The sequence below is a fragment of the Pteropus medius genome, unplaced genomic scaffold (assembly GCF_902729225.1).
Source record: "Pteropus medius unplaced genomic scaffold, Ma_sr-lr_union100, whole genome shotgun sequence".
Lineage (NCBI taxonomy): Eukaryota > Metazoa > Chordata > Mammalia > Chiroptera > Pteropodidae > Pteropus > Pteropus medius.
This window is the reverse complement of record NW_024348082.1, coordinates 1,092,712-1,111,839: the sequence shown is the minus strand read 5'-3', so window position 1 is coordinate 1,111,839 and position 19,128 is coordinate 1,092,712. Positions and strand designations below refer to the sequence as shown.

Here is a 19,128-nt window from a genome sequence, read left to right as displayed (position 1 = left end):
GCTGACTTGAGCTATAAAATGGCTACTTCCAAAATGCTGACTTGAGCTATAAAATGGCTATGCAGAAAATGTACCTTACTAAGCGGTTTGCAAAAGATCAAGGTATATAAACAGTAAACACTTTATAAGCCTCTTGTTCCCCTACTTTTGTGTTGCTAGAGGTCTTTCTGAGAAAACTAGATGTTGTTAGAAATGCAATAAATTTGTGAGGCAAAAGATGAGAATCTATGAAGAGCTATGACAGAGAGGAGCTAACCCTGTGTTCCTAATTGTTCTTTAGCCCAAAAGTATCCTGACTCACACTGTCTGCTTGTTTCTACTTCTTTCTATTTTGTTACTTGAAATTCCATTATTAAAATTCTATTTGTGCCACCGTGTCAAAGGCTGGGGGGAGAGGAATATAGGGAGTTACTAATCAATGGGCATTAGGTTTCAGATAAGCAAGATGAATAAGTTCCAGAGATCTGCTGCACAACATTGTACCTATTTTCAACAATACTGTATTGTACAAATTTGTCAAGAAAGTAAATCTCAGATTAAGTGTTATTGTCAGAATAAAATAAAGTAAATTCTATTTGGGCTTACAAATTCATGTAAAAGATGCAAAATTCACATAAAGAAATTAAAATAGTATTTGTGAATCACATACTAATATGAATTAGTCTAACTTTATATCCAGCTAAGATCTATGGCATGAAAGAGCGGAAGCTTAGATAAGGATGGGGTAATAAGGGTCCATGTCACAGGTAACTTTATGAGGTGGAAAGGGCCTAGGCTAGGAATAAGAGAAGGTGGAGAGAGGGTGTGCCACAAGAGAACATGAAGGGAGTGGATGCCATAAAAAAATGGCCTTTAAAAAATTTTGCCCAAGAAAGTCATGTACAGGGAAGGAAAACACACTCTTTTTTTTTTTTTTTTTTTTAAAGGAAACTTCTAGCTCCCTTCTGTATTGGAAGTTACATCCTTTAGCTGTAGTCTGTGTTAAATAGGTTTTTATGTATCTGCTCAGGGACTTAAGCAATGTCTTTAAAAAGAAATATTTATGGAAAAATGCATTCCGAGTTCTCAACAATTGATTTATAAGTGGCTTTGCAGACAACAGTCTTTGGAGGATTACTTCCATAACTTAAGTTTAAAGTTAAAATTCAGTTTTTCTGTTTCTAAATCAGAAAGGTGACCATGCTATGACTTTTAAAAATGCTCCTGAATTTGAAAAAGAAATGGCTAAGGTTATTTATAGATTTGAAAAGACCAAATCATTCTCGTTTTAAAATAACCACTGAACAAATAAGAATCAATGTCTCCTTTTTACTGAAGTCTTAGTTCTTGTGGCCTCCCCAGTTGCAAATCTTATTATAATTTTCTGTAGAATATTTACTATCCTCCAAGGATTTTTCTTTTGTAGTTATTGTGGTTTGGACTTAAACTTGGCAGAGTTATATTTTTTAGTGATAGAAGGGAGAGGCCACCAAGAATGGAACCAGAAATTTCAATCATAAGGAAACTAAAAATGTCATTTCTATTATACTTAAAAAAAATCTAAGAAGAAAAGTAGATATGGATTTGTGAAAGTTGACAGTTGGATTTCAGAATTACATTTTAAGAGCTTAAAGTGAATCTGAATATAATACAGCTTAGCGTAAAAAGCTTACTACTGAATTTGATTTTTTTTTTTTTTTGCTTAGATTTGTATGAAGGTAATGTATACTAGCTACGATGTGCGGCACTTAAATAATGCTAAGAAAACATAAACATTTTGTTTGACATCTGGGGCCGTCTGGGGCAGGGTGTCACAGAGAGCCAAGGTCTTGATGAAGCATCATTAGAGTGCATCAGAATTTCTTGGGGAAGTTTTTGCAAAGTAAACCTGCATAGGTCTGAATATATATTTTGTACAATCTCTCTAGGATAGTGATTCTGATTGCAGACATGGTTGAGAACCACGAGTTCTGAGTCTAATATTTAGTTCTGTAAATCTCAAATCTCCTGTATGGTCCAAAATGGGATGATATAAGATTAACCATAGAAGAGTTAAGAAAAATGCATGGAATTTCTGTATATACCACTATAATTACAAATTATACACTAATTAAAAAAAATCAATGTAAAGTCCTGATGTAAAAGGAGAATTAATAAGAAAAATTATAAAACACAATTTCACGGTACCAGGTACTACAAATGACATAACATATTTGCAGTACTAAAATGTTTAAAGAAATAAATTCGGGCTGTTGGAAGTTAGAAGTTGTGCTCTAACTTCTAATTCAAAAATAAAAAGTTCAGCCAACCCTTCACTGGGTTCTAAACACACCAATCTTTCATATATTTAAATGTGCTGTCACATTATTTTTAGAACAGTATTTGGCATTAAGCTGGCACAAGCTTGATAAATAATAACGTTCATCTACATGAAGTTTCACATATACTATTTTTCTGAAAAAATGTAATTAAGAGGATGTAATTCAACTATAACTTTTATAGTTTAAAGACAGGTATTGGTGGATAAATGCAACTTTACTTTTTTTCCACCGTTGAATATAAAATGAATGTAATGTAGATTAATTTTGCTCTCATACCGCAGCACAAATATAACTCCATACAACACAATTTACAAGAAGAGTATGCTAATAAAATACAGCTCTCATTATTAATATATAACTAGCATAAGGTAAAATGCCATGTTTATTAGATTTATAATTTGAGTACATAAATATTTAAAAGATTCCTTTAATTTTTTAAATTAATATTTGCATTACATTTGTTCAGGACAACTCTTTGAATGACTTACATTCCTTTTGAAATGCTGATATGTGCTTATATGTATTATTTAAATGCTCATGCTCGTGAGGTATATATATAGATTTTTTTAAATGGTGAAAAATTAAAGCTATTTTTAGCTACTAGAAAAAACAGATCAAGAAGTAACGAAAATGATTTAAAAACTCTTAGTGACATCCTCTGAAATTTATTATTATAATAATAATAGATAACATTATGGACTTCTTCATACACACCAGACACTATTTTAGGAGTTTTAGGTCTATTAGCCATTTAATACTATAATATTCATAATAACTGTAGGAAGTAGTTATTGCCTATTATTGACCTTTTTTGTGGATGACATTTGTCCTTGAATCTTCTCTTTTGCTTATATACTTTATCCAATCCACCAGAAAATCCTATTGGCTCTACTTTCAAAATACAACCCAGAATCTACCATTTTCCTTCAAGCCAGCTGCAACTGTCTTCATCTAAACCACTGTCGTCTTACCTGAGTTATTGCAAAAGCCTCCTAATTTTCCTGCACCATCTCTACCTGACTATAGTCTCTTTTCAATAAAGCAACCAGAGTAATCCTTTAAAAAATAGATTATGTTGTGCCTTTACTCCAAACCCTGCAATAGCTTTCCATATTATCCATAGAAAACACAAAGTCCCCTTAGTTTTTATTTCTGTTTTGTTCACTTCTCTATTTCTAGCTCCAGAACAATGCTTGGTCTACTACAGTCTATAAACACATATTTGTGCAAAAAAAAAAAAAAAAGAACGATTTTAGCTGACATTGGGCAATTTACCTAACTTGCTTTGCCTCAGTTTCCTCATTGGCAAAATGAGGTTAATAGCAACATCTACCTCCAAATGTCATTGTAACCACCAGGTGAGTTAATGTGTGGGAATGGAATAATGCGTGACTCATAAAGAGCCCCATAAATGTTGTCTACATTAATTACAGATCATCTTCATTTTTACTTTAGCCACTGAGATGCCTAGGTCTACACCTGGAAATTATCATCCCTAAGATTGCCTCACTTTAGAAATCTTTAATATCAATCTAGTGTGTCAGCAAACTGTCCCGGATTTGTAGCATTTGCCAATTCATGTGGTGTAAATATTCCCATCATGGCCAATTTCAAGCTCCTGACAGGTAAACAACCTGCTCCCCAAATTTCTGTCTATTTAATAATAAGGATTTATATTTTTATTGTTGTCTGGACATTGTCACTGTATGTTCCATAGGCATTCCAAAAGTAACATAACACAAATTAAACTCGTCATCTCTCCCAACAACCAGCCCATCCTCCTCTGTATCTTCATTTCAGTTGGTAGCGCCACCTTCCACACATTCTTTTTACTCCCAGGAATCCTTTCCTGAGCATATTTTGGGCTATGATTTCCTTACTTAGTCTGATCGTTTGCGTTTATCTTTATTAATTTCTTCCCTTTTATATTGTTATTTATGGATGACACTCCTTGCTTGCTTGCTCATGAGATTGTGTTTTGTAAATAATGTCTGTATATCTTTTTTCTCGTGTTGAAGAATTCAAGATGGGAGTAGGAGCCTGCAGCATGAACATAATATACCATCTTGAATTGAAAACAGTGATATTATATTTTTACGTAATTGTATTTTATGATAAGATAAGCAAATCTACATCGAACAAATGTTATAAAATAACAGAATAATTTTTTTTAGTTGACATGTGAAATCTAAAAGTTTCAAAATGTTTTATAACTCTTTTCATTTGGATTGTTTGTTAATATTAGAGTATAAAAATGAAGGTCAAAAAATTTAGAGACAAGAGATTGTCAGGTAAGTGTCAAGAAAAGTGTTTATTAAATCCATATGTATAGTTGAACAAAGACCTTATAAGAATGATGGCCAAGATTACACTTAATTTGCACTAGTGTATTTCCTTGGAAAAGTTAGGAAAATATGCACATCATTGAAGGCATATTTTACAGGAAGCCAGACTCATGCTCCACTTGTTAAGTCAGAATGCATTTTATTTTAAAATTAGAAGATCATGCATAGTGACATACCCACCTAAACCCCCTTCTACACACACAGACACACACGTTTACTCACAAACAGATGCAGTTATCTACACCACCCCTAAAATATATATGTGGGGGAATGTCCATAAGGATCCCAAATAGGAGAAGATTTATGAATCTGGTTTAATATCATAGCCATCCAGCCACTACCACTGGCACTAGATTATAATCTTGTATTTAGTTTTGCTACCACTCCTTCATATAAAACAGTAAATTGAACTAATTTTCAAATAGTGTGGGAGATCAAAGAGAAATCTTTTCTGCCTCTAACAAGCACAAAATGCTGTTAATGAGTCATGGATGGCTTCTCTGCTACGCAATACACTTAGCCACTTTCTTTTTCTGTGCTCACAGATGCTGTGACTATCAAATTCTACAGCAGTAGTTTGAAAAATGACTTCACTTTTGAGAATTTGTGAGCCACATATATTTATATATTTTATTTCTGTTTAAAGTTTATAAAGCACTTTGACGTAAAGTTTATAAAGCACTTTGAGGGTCTGAGATAAAAGAGATATGATTATAAAGAAGGGTAAGAATATTAAGGAAGGGTACAAAGAGAGCATTTGGCCCTATTTTTCCCCCATTTTCATTTTGATAGAAATTCTATGTGCAGAGGGGACACATGACCACATGGGGAGATGAAAGTAGACTAATAAGTAATAAGTAATTTACCAAAAAGATAGAATTTATAGTGTATGAGAACATGGCTTTTGAGTCAGAAACTTGAGTTTGATTCCTCACTCTACCATTTACAATGTGTCGGTCATTATTCTATAAGCTTTACAATAATCAACTCAATAAAACCCTTATAACACTTGTATGAGGTAGACACTGTTAATATTCCTATTTTATAGATGAGTAAACGGAGGCACGGAGAAGTTAGTCCCTTGCCCAAGTCACAAGGTCACGTAGCTGGTAAGTGGCAGAGCCAAGATGAACTAAGAAAATATATGTTAAAATTCTCATAGTAGTGGTAATGGTAGCCACCATCTATTGAACACTTATTCTTTCCCAGATTTTTTTAAAATTAAGTTTATTGGGGTAACATTGGTTAGTACAATTATATAATTTTCAGATTCTTTCCCAGATTTTATGGTGTCTTACCTACATGGTGCATGAAAGTTGAAAAATATTAGTTTTCAAATTTTAAATTATGAAATATACCACTTATAAATGTGCCGTAGGATGTTTATAAGTAAACATTTTATTTATAACATATTATGTTTTCTTTATAATACATTTTAATTAATTCATGATTCGGCAGGATAAAAAGTATATCTGAAGCTAACATTTCTCTCCTAATTTGCTTGTGGCAGTTATTTGATCCAATTTTCAGCAGCAATTTAGATTTGAGTATGTGCTGCATTATTTGCCATTATATTCCACTCTAGGATATGGTTGATACAAAAATAAAACCTATCACAAGCATCATTAGATAATAATATATATCTGATGAAAATGAATTTTTGAATAAATATAATAGAAGGACATAAGTATATCTGCATTTCAAGTACCATAGGTGGTCCTGATAAATTATTCTAAAATAATTTGGCACATTTACAGGAGAAATGAATACAAGTCATAAAATGATATTCTGAGAATGACTATAGAAAAAAATAGATAGTACATGTCCCCAAACAATGAATTTCATTTTACATTGTGTGAGGAGTATTGCTTTATAATAATGACGATTTTGCTGAATTCAGCTTCTGGCATTGAATCTGGACGAGTCCAGTCACAGTGTAAATGTGTCATCACTGTTAATATCGAGAACAGTTAAAAAAAGAAGACATGGAATCAAAAATAAATTGAAAATGAGATCAAGAGAGAAAGATAAGATACACACAGAACTTGTCCAAATAATATAGAGCAAAAAATGAAGTGAAGAAACAATACTTGAGACTATTCTCATGAAAATGAAGAAAAAAATTAATATAACACATTACAAATAGCAAAAGTCCAGTCAGTTTATTACAAAAATGGCTATGTCTCTCTCTCTCTCTCTCTCTCTGCTGGGGATAAAATATTTACTCTAGTGATTACGTTTTTATATTTCTGTTTTTTTTTTTTTTACTTTTAATGAATGTCTCTCATTGCATATAATGGCTTTTTAAATGTTAAAGATATACATACATTTAGAAATATAACTTCATGGTGCCTAGTCAGCTCTGTTACTCTGTACTGCTACAGGGTATACCTTGTCTTATTGTGCTTCACTTTAATGCACCTCACAGATACTACCTTTTATAAATTGAAGGTTTGTGGTAACCCTTCAATGAGCAGGTCTATCAGAACCAGTTTTCAACAGCATTTGCCACTTCATGTCTTTGTGTCACATTTGGTAATTCTCACAATATTTCAAACATTTTCATTTTTACATATTTATTATGGTGATCTGTGATTAGTGGTCTTTGATGTTACTATTGTAATTGTTTTGAGGTGTCACAAGGAGTGAACTTAATTGATAAAAGTTGCGTATGTTCTGACTGCTCTATTGACCAGCTGTTCCCCATCTCTCTCCTTTTCCTTCAGCTTCCCTACTCCTTTTGACATAATATTGAAATTAGGCCAATGAATAGCCCTACAGTGGCCTCTAAGTGTTCAAGTTAAAGGAAGAGTCATACATCTTTTACTTTAAATCAAAAGCTAGAAATGATTAAGCATAGTGAGGAAGCCATTTCAAAATGGAGATGGGCCAAAAGCTAGGCTTCTTGCACCAGTTAGCCAAGTTGTGAATGCAAAGGAAGTTTTTGAAGGACACTAAAAGCGCTATTGTGGTGAACACATAAATAATAAGAAAGTAAAACAGACTTATTGCTGATATGGAAAGTTTTATTAGTCTAGAGAGAAGATCAAACCAGCCACATTTCCTTAAGCCAAAGCCTAATCCAGAGCAAGGCCCTAATTCTCTTCAGTTCTATGAAGGCTGAGAGAGCTAAGGAAGCTGTAGAAGAAAAGTTTAAAACTAGCAGATGTTGGTTTATGAGGTTTAAGGAAAGAATCCGTTTCCATCTCCATAACATAACATAAAAGTGCAATGTGAGGCAGCAAGTGCTGATGTAGATGCTTTAGCAAGTTATCTAGATGATCTAGCTAAGATGAATAATGAATGTGACCACACTGAACGACAGATTATCAGTGTAGATGAAACAGCCTTCTTTTGGAAGAAGATGCCATCTAGGACTTTCATAGCTAGAGTGGAGAAGTCAATGTCTGGCTTCATAGCATCAAAGGACAAGTTGACTCTTGGTAGGGGCTAATACAGCTGGTGAAGCCAATGCTCATTTACCATTCCAAAATTTCTAGGACTCTTAAGAATTGTGCTAATTCTGCTCTGCCTGCGCTCTATAAATGGAACAAGCCTGAGTGACAGCACATCTGTTTACAACATGGTTTACTGAATATTTTAGACCTATTGTCGAGACCTGCTCCTCAGAAAAAAGGTTCCTTTAAAAATATTACTGCTCATTGACAATGTACCTGGTCACCCAAGACCTCTGATAGGGATGTACTGCGAGATTAATTTTCATGCCTGCTAACACGACATCCATTCTGCAGCCCATGGATCAAGGAGTCATTTTGACTTGTAAGTATTATTTAAGAAATATATTTCATAAGGCTGTAGCTGTCATAGATAGTAATTACTCTGATATATCTGGGAAAAGTCAATCAAAAACCTTCTGGAAAGGATTCACCATTCTAGATGCCAGTAAGGACACTCATGATACATGGGAAGTAGTCAAAATAGCAACATTAACAGAAGTTAGGGAAAAATTGATGCTAACCTTCTTAGATGATTTGAGGGGTTCAAGAATTCAGTAGAGGGAGTAACTGCAGAAGTGGTGGAAATAGCAAAGGAATTAGAATGGAAATGGAGTCTGAAGATGTGATCAAATTATTGCAATCTCATTATGAAACTTCAACAAATGAAGAACTGCATCTTCTAGATGAGCAAAGAAAGTGATTTCTTGAGATGGAATCTACTCCTGGCGAAGAGTCTATAAATATTGTTGAAATGACAACAAAGGATTTACAGTATTACATACATTTAGTTGATAAAGCAGTGGCAAGGTTTGAGACAATTGACTCCAATTTTGAAAGAAGTCCAACTGTAGGTAAATGCTATCAAAGAGCATGCTATAGATAAGTCATTCATGAAAAAAAGAGTCAATTGATGTGGGAATCTTTGTTGTCTTATTTTAAGAAACTGCCACAATCTCCCCAGCCTTCAGAAACCACCACTCTTATTAGTCAGCAGCCATCAACAGTGAGGCAAGACCCTCTACCAGCAAAAAGATTATTACTTGCTACAAGGTCAGACGATGGTTAGCATTTTTGTCAATAAAGTATTTTTTAATTAAGGTATGCACATTGTTTTTGGAGAAATAATGCTATTGTACACTTAATAGACTACAATATAGTGTAAGCATAATTTTTGAATGCATTGAGAAACCAGAAAAATTATGATTCACTTTATTGCGATATTTGCTTTATTGTGATGATCTGGAACCGAGTCCATACTATCTGTAAGGTATACCTGTATGTAACCAAATGATTTTTGCATACACCATACTGTTAAGAATAAATTTCTTAAAATATATATGTATATATATATATATATTAAAATGGCAAGTGAATTTATAGGAGGGATTAGTTATATCATTATGTGTATATACTCCCCCCTAGTAACACCAATATATCACAGTATCAGAATAATGTACCCTAGAGAAAATGCTATTCTTCATTGAAAAATCTATGAATAACATTATGCAAAAAATAATTTATGATAACTGATTTAAATCTAGAACTCAGAATGGCTTATTTAAATGTCATAAAAAACAAAACAAAACACCTCACCCGCAAAAAGGAGTCTAGGGATCCATTCTCCATATATTCCACCACAATCATTACTGGTCGGCCTGCAAAAAGAGCAAGGGAACACACAGGGATCAGAGCAATTACAGAAATATGTGCTGCAGTTAGAGATTTCCAGCTGTGGCAGCTAAATTACTTGTATTCTATTAACAGGAGTTTCATTTTCCAACATGCTTCTATTAAAGCACTCATATTATATATATGCATCTCTCCATTTCTTTATAGCAATATTACTTTTGAGTTAATAAAAAAAACATGATTTACAATAAGAATTACAAGGTGATTAAACACTTCCTTTTCTAGAGGCCTGCAATCACTTGTTTATGTTCTTTTTGTCCTGAGCTTTTCCTTAAAAGATAATCAATAAGCTAAAGTCAGGGTTTAAGCAGTTCCTATAGCTGATTTGGCAGTTGTGGTTATCTTCTCCTATAATAGTACAGTAATTAGGGTTAAATTATATTAAACTGAGCATTTCCAAAATATTCCCAAGGCGAAGCAGAGAAGAGAAATTCATAAATTCTCTTTAAGAAATTATAAACCATTGGTCATAGTCTGCTTTTAAGGGCTTTTAAGTAGAAAAAATGTCAGTAGATTGATGTATACTACAAAGTTGATGGGATTTATAATAATTCTTGATCATCTCTTTATTGGATATAGATTAGATCAACAGAACAATGATGGCCGTATATGAAAAATAAGTAACTGATTTCATAGTCTAGTGCAGAAGCTAAAATGAAAAACTAAACATCATTTATTTCTTTTTGATCATATCTATTTGAAATTGTTATAGTTCCTAACACCTCTATTAGGTAGAATATTTGACATAACTTTGATTTGTTTCAAAAAAAAAGAGAATCTATTTGTTCTGCCCAATTTCCAAAGTTTAAAAGATAAACTCATTTCAGATGAAAGAAAAATGTTATTTACCTGAAATAAACATGTATGACATATTTACCTTTTACTTCTATATTTCTTGCTTCTCATTGGAATTTTGAGCAATTCAATCTACACTGTACACAGAATTTTTCCTCATGAGTACAAAGATCTGGAAAGAAATTATGTGTACCAATGCTGGAAATATTAGATTATAATTCATATTCAAACTCATGTCCCTTTTATGAACTCAAAGCCTATGTGTTAGAAAAGGTGATGGTAACAAATTAGTACAATGTCTGCAAATGCTAGATTTTACATTTGAATCTATATTTTAAAGAAAGTTGTGCTAAAGGTTAAATGTGGTAATCAAGTTCCTAATTTATCATGCATAGAATTAGCACCTTAATAAGATCTCCATTGTGTTAGATTTCTATAATGTTCCTCAAAGTCATTAATTTCACCCAAATACAGATAAAGAACTTTATCAGAAAATATCAAGGTCAAATGAACTGTCAGCACTATTTTGTAGATAGTGATCTAGAAGATTGGGTTTTAAATCTGAAAGTTTGTTATGAAATCTTTTATTTGGCCATTGGTTTCAAAGAGCTTGGAGACAGACTGATGCAAACAGTTGGTTAGCAAGGTAGGGAAAAATAAAAGGCCATTTTTATACTTAAATATAAAAATTCTGAGACTAATATTTCAGTCCGAAGTATAATGGATTATGGATGCTAAGGGGGAATGATGCTATGGGGGAAAGGTTACTAAGATTACTGCCTGAGTTCTTCTGCCCATAGTCATAACTTTTCAACTTATCTTGACCATTGTCGCTAGAGAAATATATTTAATTTTTTAAAAATATATTAAAAAAATGTATCCTCTCCCTGAGAATGTCAGTCTTATAAGAATAAAAACAGCTAGCAAGCACTTCACTTGTATTGATATATACTATTATTATCTCTAGATCAAAGCTGAAGACAATTAGTCAACCCCCAACTCTCCTAACTAGCCTTATCATCTCCTGCTCCATCAGCTGTCGTTATCGCCTATACTTGTCATTCTTGTCTCCCTCTGCCTTTCCTGTTGGTATTCCCGTGCTAGAATTATCTCTCGTCTTGCTTTTCTCCCTAATCATACCTCACGGATCCCCAGAATTTATACACTGCACCTGCTCCTTGAAAGTTTCTCACAGTGATATTTCCTATATTTGCATTCCCATCACATCTTTGTCTGCATTATGAAATGTTGTTTGTGGTTTCGTATTAGGTTGTTTTTCTTTATTATCAACCCACAGATGCTTTGTATTCCTATACACTAGGTTTCTCAAGGCCAACTCTTATACAGCTAAGCAGAATAGGTACTTCATAGAAACAAGTTGATTTTTCTCAATGATTTCATAATTCCTAAGAAAGTAAACCTGAAGTATTTCAGCAAGATTTTGATCTACATTAATATACAGTACTTTGAAATTAGTTCTATCTGTAACTCTTGGGAGCTACTTTATGCTATCCTAAAATTCATCAGTGGCAAGATTTATGTTCTCATTAAAGATAATAAAGAGTCAAATGAAGAATCTCTCAGTTTCTTGTAAATTAAAAGTTTCACACCTGAGGTCTGCATCTTTTGTATTTTGTCCAGTAGCATCAATTAAGAACAACTGTTATTAAACTAAGAATTTTTTTTTTAGAATACTGCTGGCATCTAACCTGTAATTTGTTTTCTAGTGGTTTTCTACAAAGAAGTTACACTGTGAAGATTATAAGCAACTTTACAGTTCATGGTCATCATATATATATGATTTTCTTTATTATTTTATAATAAAGAATATAGATAACTCTATAAGAAATTAAGAAAGTTAGGGTAGTATCCTTCAAATATGCGGCTGGGGAGAAAAGTCTACCAGTAACAGTGCTTTTTCTGTCTTATTTTTAAATATGTAAAATTATGTATTGCATTATTGCTCTTGGAAAATATATTTGGAGATGATTAGTTCTCCTTTCACATTTTCAAAATATTTCACTTATTTCCTTTTAGCCACTTACGCCTCATGTCACAGATTAATTTAGTAGTTGCATTGTACGGAAGTCAATGGAGGAATTCTAGGATTCTTGAAAGTCAGTCAAGTCTCAAAATCCACAGATCTTTTTTTTAGAAGTCTTCAGTGTGATTTAAGAGATCTTTGAAAATATTTGTCACACAAAAATGAATTCCTTTGGCTTTTCTTCATAAATGGCCCCAAAATGGTTATAGATATTTTAAACTGCATTAGAATCGAGATCCTATAAGAAATCACTCACTTATATTTGCAACACAATGAATCACAAAATTCCATGTCGTTTTCATTCTGTTTTAGAGAACAGTTGTTTTCTTTAATTAAAACTTTTATGATCTATTGACTAATTAATCTTTTTCAATTTGCAGCTTCCCAATACTTAAGATGATTTAATATAGTTGGTATTAAGAAACCATATCATGATAAGACTATACTTTTCTTGTACTGTTAAAGAAAACAAAAGAAAGGCATTCTTTAAATCTTGGGGGAAACATTTTGCTGTGAATTATTTTCTCTTATTTGCCTCAGCAATGATTTGTGAAAGAAGGGGATTATAGAGATTTAACATTTTCATATAAGTAATGAGTTTGTCTAGACACAGTATTTTGTATCAGCTTGGCAATTTCTAATGTGCAGTCAGTAATATCAAAAATTGAAACAAAACTCAACAATCCCAAAACTATTACAGATTTAAATCAATTCTAGTTTACTTAACATTATATCATATTTATATTTTGTCTACTAGGTAATAAAATTTACAATAGTAACTTGGATTGACAGATTGTCTTTATTATTTCTCTCCAGTTGTAATTCAGGACAAACCCTGGGAGATTAAAGTCTAAATTGTTTGCCAATTAAGTTCCTTCCCAATCTCTCCTTTACCTTTGTTTTCAGCGTCATCTTTTACCTCTCTCTACTTCTCTAACTCCTGTTTTTCAAATTCTTTAGGCAACTCATAATTCTCTAAGTATGACTTTACTTGTACCTTCCTCTTTCTTTTGAAAGAACTGACTTCTGAATATCTCTACTTGGTAAAACCATATTCTAAATCAGAGCAGCTTAAATGCCACCTTCATTGTTCTCATGAATCACTTTCTTTTTTAAGAAGACTCGATTGTTTACATTCTCCTCCTTTTACATCTTAATGAAAAAAGTTTTTAGAACACTTATGGTACGATGTTGATATTAACTAGGTAGGTGTCTGCCTCCCACTCTAAAATGCCCTTGAGGTCAGGACTTGGTGCTTAATTCTTCTCTGTAAGTTCACTATCGAGCACAAAGCTAGGTACCAAGTAGGTACTCAATTATATTTCTTATATAATTATATATGCCAGAAGAAACACACATGTAAAGGTGTTCTCTAAGAATAATTCTAGACCAAGAACAGGTACTGCAATAACAGAATGAAAATCGTTCTATTATTTCAGTAACTCTTTTTTTGTAAAATACATGGTTTTGAAGAAAAAGCAGAATTACTGTTTGTATTGTAAAATATATGCTTTGAAGAAAAAGCAGAATTCAAATTTCAGCTCTGATACTTACTAGCTGCATGATATTAGGCAAGTTATTTTAGCTTTCTATTTTTGCATCTATAAAACGAAGATAATATTATATATTACATATGATTTTTCAAAGGTTAGATGAGAAAACGTAATTAGTACAGTGTCTGCCAATAGCTGGCACTCAAAAATGTTGCTGAATATTTACTTTCTTTCACTTTTGCACATAAGTATCTGCTTCCCTCTTATTATATTTACTCCGTAGCAAAAAAATAGTTTTATGAAAAATGAATCATTTTTATATTTTACTGTAGAATGGTATTGACATGAAAATTCTTTTTAAAAATTATTTTCAACCAAAATTGACATTGAATATTATTTTATAATAGTTTCAGGTGTACAGCATAGTGGTTAGGCATTTATATAATTTATGAAGTGATTCTCCCCTTCCCCTGATTAGTCTAATACGCACCTGGAACTATACATAGTTATTACAATATTATTGACTATATTCCCTATGCTGTACTTTACATCCCCTTGACTATTTCATAACTATCATTTTGCACTTCTTAAAGAAAATGCCTTTTTATCCTATGGCAAAGTGAAAATGACTGCTAGTTACATGCTCTATATGATAGTAAATTCCCAGTTTTAGTACTGAAATTCTCACATCCCAGGCAAATTGAGATGGTTAGTTACTTTATTCCTGGTCTATTTCAGCACAGCACAGTTAAAAGTTGTGAGATTAGAGTCAGATAGCAGGATATTGAAGACGTTTTTCACTCTAGGCGTGGGAGCTTTCATAACTCACTTATCGTCCCACTGCCTCAGTCTCCTCATTTGTATAGCTGTATATTATTTATTATATAATAATTGGAGGTGAATTAACACCTCCTCCATTGCCTGAGATGTGAGATTAAATGAGATAATATGTTTAAAATATAGAGAATAGTATCTGATACTAAATATTAAATCGCCCAATAGCAGCTTAAAGAATGAATGGATAAATGTAGTATTATATCTTACTTTACTGACTAGATGTTGAATTCTAAGCTAAAAAGTGGCTTTCAGAGTTAAGGAGGTTCATTACTAAAATTGAAGAGCTTTTTGGCTGGTCTTAAGGGTCATTTTAAATTCTATATACCCCAAATCAATAGTTTTGAGGTTGCTTTAATGAACAAGATGGTTTCTCCTAGAGTAAAATAATCAAATAGGCATTTTCTTACTGTAAAAGACATATTACTGTTTATAATATGTCTTTTAGGAATGGCTTCTGTAGGAAGTAAATTCTTATTTCTACCTAATAAGCTATATTGTATCTTCTGTACTCAATAGATTTGTACCTATAACAACAGTTCTTATAGTCAATCTAGACTTGATTTTAACCTTAGAGCTATTCGAAATCCCTAAATCTATATAATAATTATGTTGATTTGGTTCTCTTAATTTCTTTATTTTGCTTTTTTAAATTTAGAGGTGACCCAAATGTCATTGGAGAAATGCTGAAGAATGAAATTATTTTATTTGGTGATAAAACAGCTGAGCAGAAATTAGGAGGAGTGATTTGCATTTATGAAAGCACTAATATTTCTTAATCTAGAATTGTTTTAGAGTAAGTAAAAAGTGAGAGTCTAAAGAAAAAAAACATAATTTTCCTGCCAGTTCCAGAGAGCAGTGGCATACCACCTGCATTAAATAACTGCAGTAACATTCAGTATTGCCCTTCTTTCTACAGAAAATTACCATATGGGCAAAAAGATTTCTTCTTAATTGTCTTGTTGACAAAGAAAATTAGTATCAAAGACACCTGATGTTAAAATATGTTCTCACTATAAGACATTTTGCAACCATATTGCAAAATTTTAGTAACATAAAATTTTAAGAATGGCTTTCTTGATTTTGTATTATATCCATATTTATAAAAGTAATATAATGACAATAATCAACCTAAAAACACATGCTTTGAAATTATCTGATTTATGACATTTTGCTTTCCAATTATGAAAGAAATAATTGATTATATAATAATTGATAGTTTACTCTTAGGTCGCAACAAACAAAACATATCGGAGAATTCTCATGACTTGAAAAACTATGTAATGTCTAAGTTCAAAACCGAATGAAGCTGCACGTCAAATAAATAATTTTATACTTTCTTTGTTTTTGGTTTCTTTCTGTGAAAATCTTTTGTGTAGATAATCTAAAAATAGATACTATATCTAAATCAGTACATATGTAACAATAACTGACCTTAAAAAATAAGTTCTTCAATGTACTAGCACCATTCTAGGGGCTTTACATATGTCAATTCATTTAGTCCACACATTAACCCCTGTGGTGAGTATAATTACTAGCTCACTTAACAGAATAAGATTACCAACTCACCGAGTTTATGCAACTTGTCCAGACACACGATGAGTAATTGGCAGAGCTAGGGCTTGAAGCCAGGTGATCTGGCTCCAGAGTCAGAATGCTTGAGCATCTTGTTATACCCTAAAAGAATACTTGGGTCTCCATCAGTAATCTAGAGAACATAACATATTACCCTAAATCTCAATGCCTCATCTTAGATGTGTTTCTAAGGTGTTATGGACTGGGCGCTGTGTTGCTCCTAAATATGTTTTGTTTTTGAGAATTTCCAGGATTTTAAAGCCCCATAAAACCTTATAATATTCTACATGAACAGAAAATATGTGCTGAGGAAACTTTCTGAAAAAACCTTTAGATTTTACTTTCCCTATCTCTCAACATCAGTATATGATAATGATTTTAATACTCCTTTAGAAATCAATTTATTTTAAATTATCTAATACTTTCACATAGGGATTAAAAGAACAGAGCTTTACCAGTTGAAATTTCATTTGTAAAAGGCATACATAACATTTAGGAATAGCGATGTAATGTGTTTTTGCAAAACCTCTGAAGACATTGGGGGAAAACATCCTGAATGCTTTTGGAAAGAGTCCTGAACCTTTTGGGAGAAAGTAAATGTATCATATTTTCCAGAAGTATTTTAAATGCTGTGCTTTACTTCTGGCTTCAAAAGTGTCTTATGGTTACAGAACTGGTCAGACATTCAGCTTTTGTATCTTTCACTAATCAAAATAAAATCAACAGAAAATTTTAAAATAAAAAAGCATCTAGACAGGATACATTTAATGTATATTAACTATATAGGTTATTTATGGTGAGATTTTAATTCTAATGAAGAAAACATTTGTTAAATAAATCAAACATAAGATATAAATTAAACTACCAACTACTTTCCTTTTTTTCCTACCGGGAAAAGTTAGTTATTTTTTAATCTTTTCTTCAACTCTTGTAAAAGATTTAATTTTTAAATTCAATTTTGCTAAATACACTTTCTGTAATGCCTCTATGAATAGAACTATGAAAAGTCAACATTGTCCAACAGGGCAACTTCCACTGTATTTTGTTCTACAAGGTGAAAGAATGGATGCTAAGATGAGACATGTTTTATAACAGGGCTGGTCTATCCTCGCTTTCCTTATGTTCTTAAGTGGCCCAGCAGCTCATGAGGGGATGCATGCTGCTCTGTGGGAATCAAGGTGATTTTCTGGAGAGGAAGAGGCATTTGAGCAGCTCAGTTTCTTGTCATGTTTCCAATTAAAGTGGAAACTTTGACACAGTAATCCCAACCAACACAGATTAAACACTGATTCCCGTGTGGAGACTCAGCTAATTTAGCAAGCTGTGTAAAGTTTTTTCAGAATTTTTCTTTGTGAGAAAAAAAAAAAAATTCTTGGATCAATCTTTTGAAAGTGTTGATAGTTTCTTTAAATAGGACCAAATAGATAGCACAATTTGTAATAATAAAGCAAGATCTCTGGATGGGGAGAGATATGCTCTCAACTGAGTATTTAAACAGTCATATATATATATTCCAGATTTTTAAGATTCAAACATAGTCAAATGATACTAAGATGAAAGAAAAGTTTATGCTAGTAAGAAGCCATAGCTAAGGTCAGAGGCTAAAACTATTTAAAGAACCTGAAAATAGAGAAGGAAAAAAGAACTAGTAAAAAATCAGGAGTTTAATCAAAGACTCTTTTAAGATTTTTCATGTCTTTCTGGAAGTAAAAAAAAAAAATAGAAATTTTCTTTTAAATGTTCAAGACCATGATATCAAATGCATCCTGCAGCTCTCTCTCTTTTTTTCTTTTTAATGCACTGTCAGTCTTATATAAAGATGATGATACTCACTTATGTCAGTTAAATATAACTTTATATATAGAACATTGAGTTCTTAAGAACCTGAGATTCTTCATTTATGGACTTCAGGCTGGAAATCACACAAATGGCAAGGAATAAAGAAACCAGGACTTAGATGAAGGATTTTCTTTTCACTATAGTTTACATTTTGAATCATTTATTCAAAATTTTATTTTGCTAATTTAATCCAGTTTTTTCTATTTCTTTTATAATTAGCATTTGGTTTAAGTAGGTACATGCAAACACTCACACATACCTCATTCAGGAATTGGCAACATTCTCAACTGTAGAAATATATAAAATATATACCTTTCAATTAAAGGTTTTTCCCCTGAAGATCTTTTAAAAATAAAACACCATCTTTTATCTTTTTATATTTTTATAATATTTTATTAAAGCTAAAATAGGTAAATTGTCACAAATACTACAAAAATATAGTAAGAATCATCCTCAGAAGAACTATAGCCAACAGAAATTGTCTTGTCAAAGTGATTAATTTTGAAATGTCAAATTGTGAACCTAAAAGTTACTTTTATAAGAATGTCTAAACATATAAAGAAATAAAATGGTTTACTTTGATTTTTCTGTACTGCAGTTTGATTGTATTTAAAAGGTATATACTCTTCCACTGTTGATTTCCCTTAGCATACTGATTTCATGACAATTTTCCTTAATTCATCATACATTCTTTCAAAGTCTGCCACTTAGTTTTATATATTGGCATTACTGCTTTTTTTGTAGTCCTCCATACGC

General features: G+C 32.1%; 1 protein-coding gene across 1 annotated transcript in view; it reads right to left on the bottom strand.

The window, feature by feature from the left end:
* The window catches only part of EPHA6 (EPH receptor A6), a 790,812-nt gene that overhangs the window by 108,066 nt on the left and 663,618 nt on the right, over positions 1–19,128 (bottom strand). Inside the window, 1 exon segment of the mRNA XM_039879096.1 lies at positions 9,697–9,758. Coding sequence (XP_039735030.1) covers positions 9,697–9,758 — 62 coding nt within the window.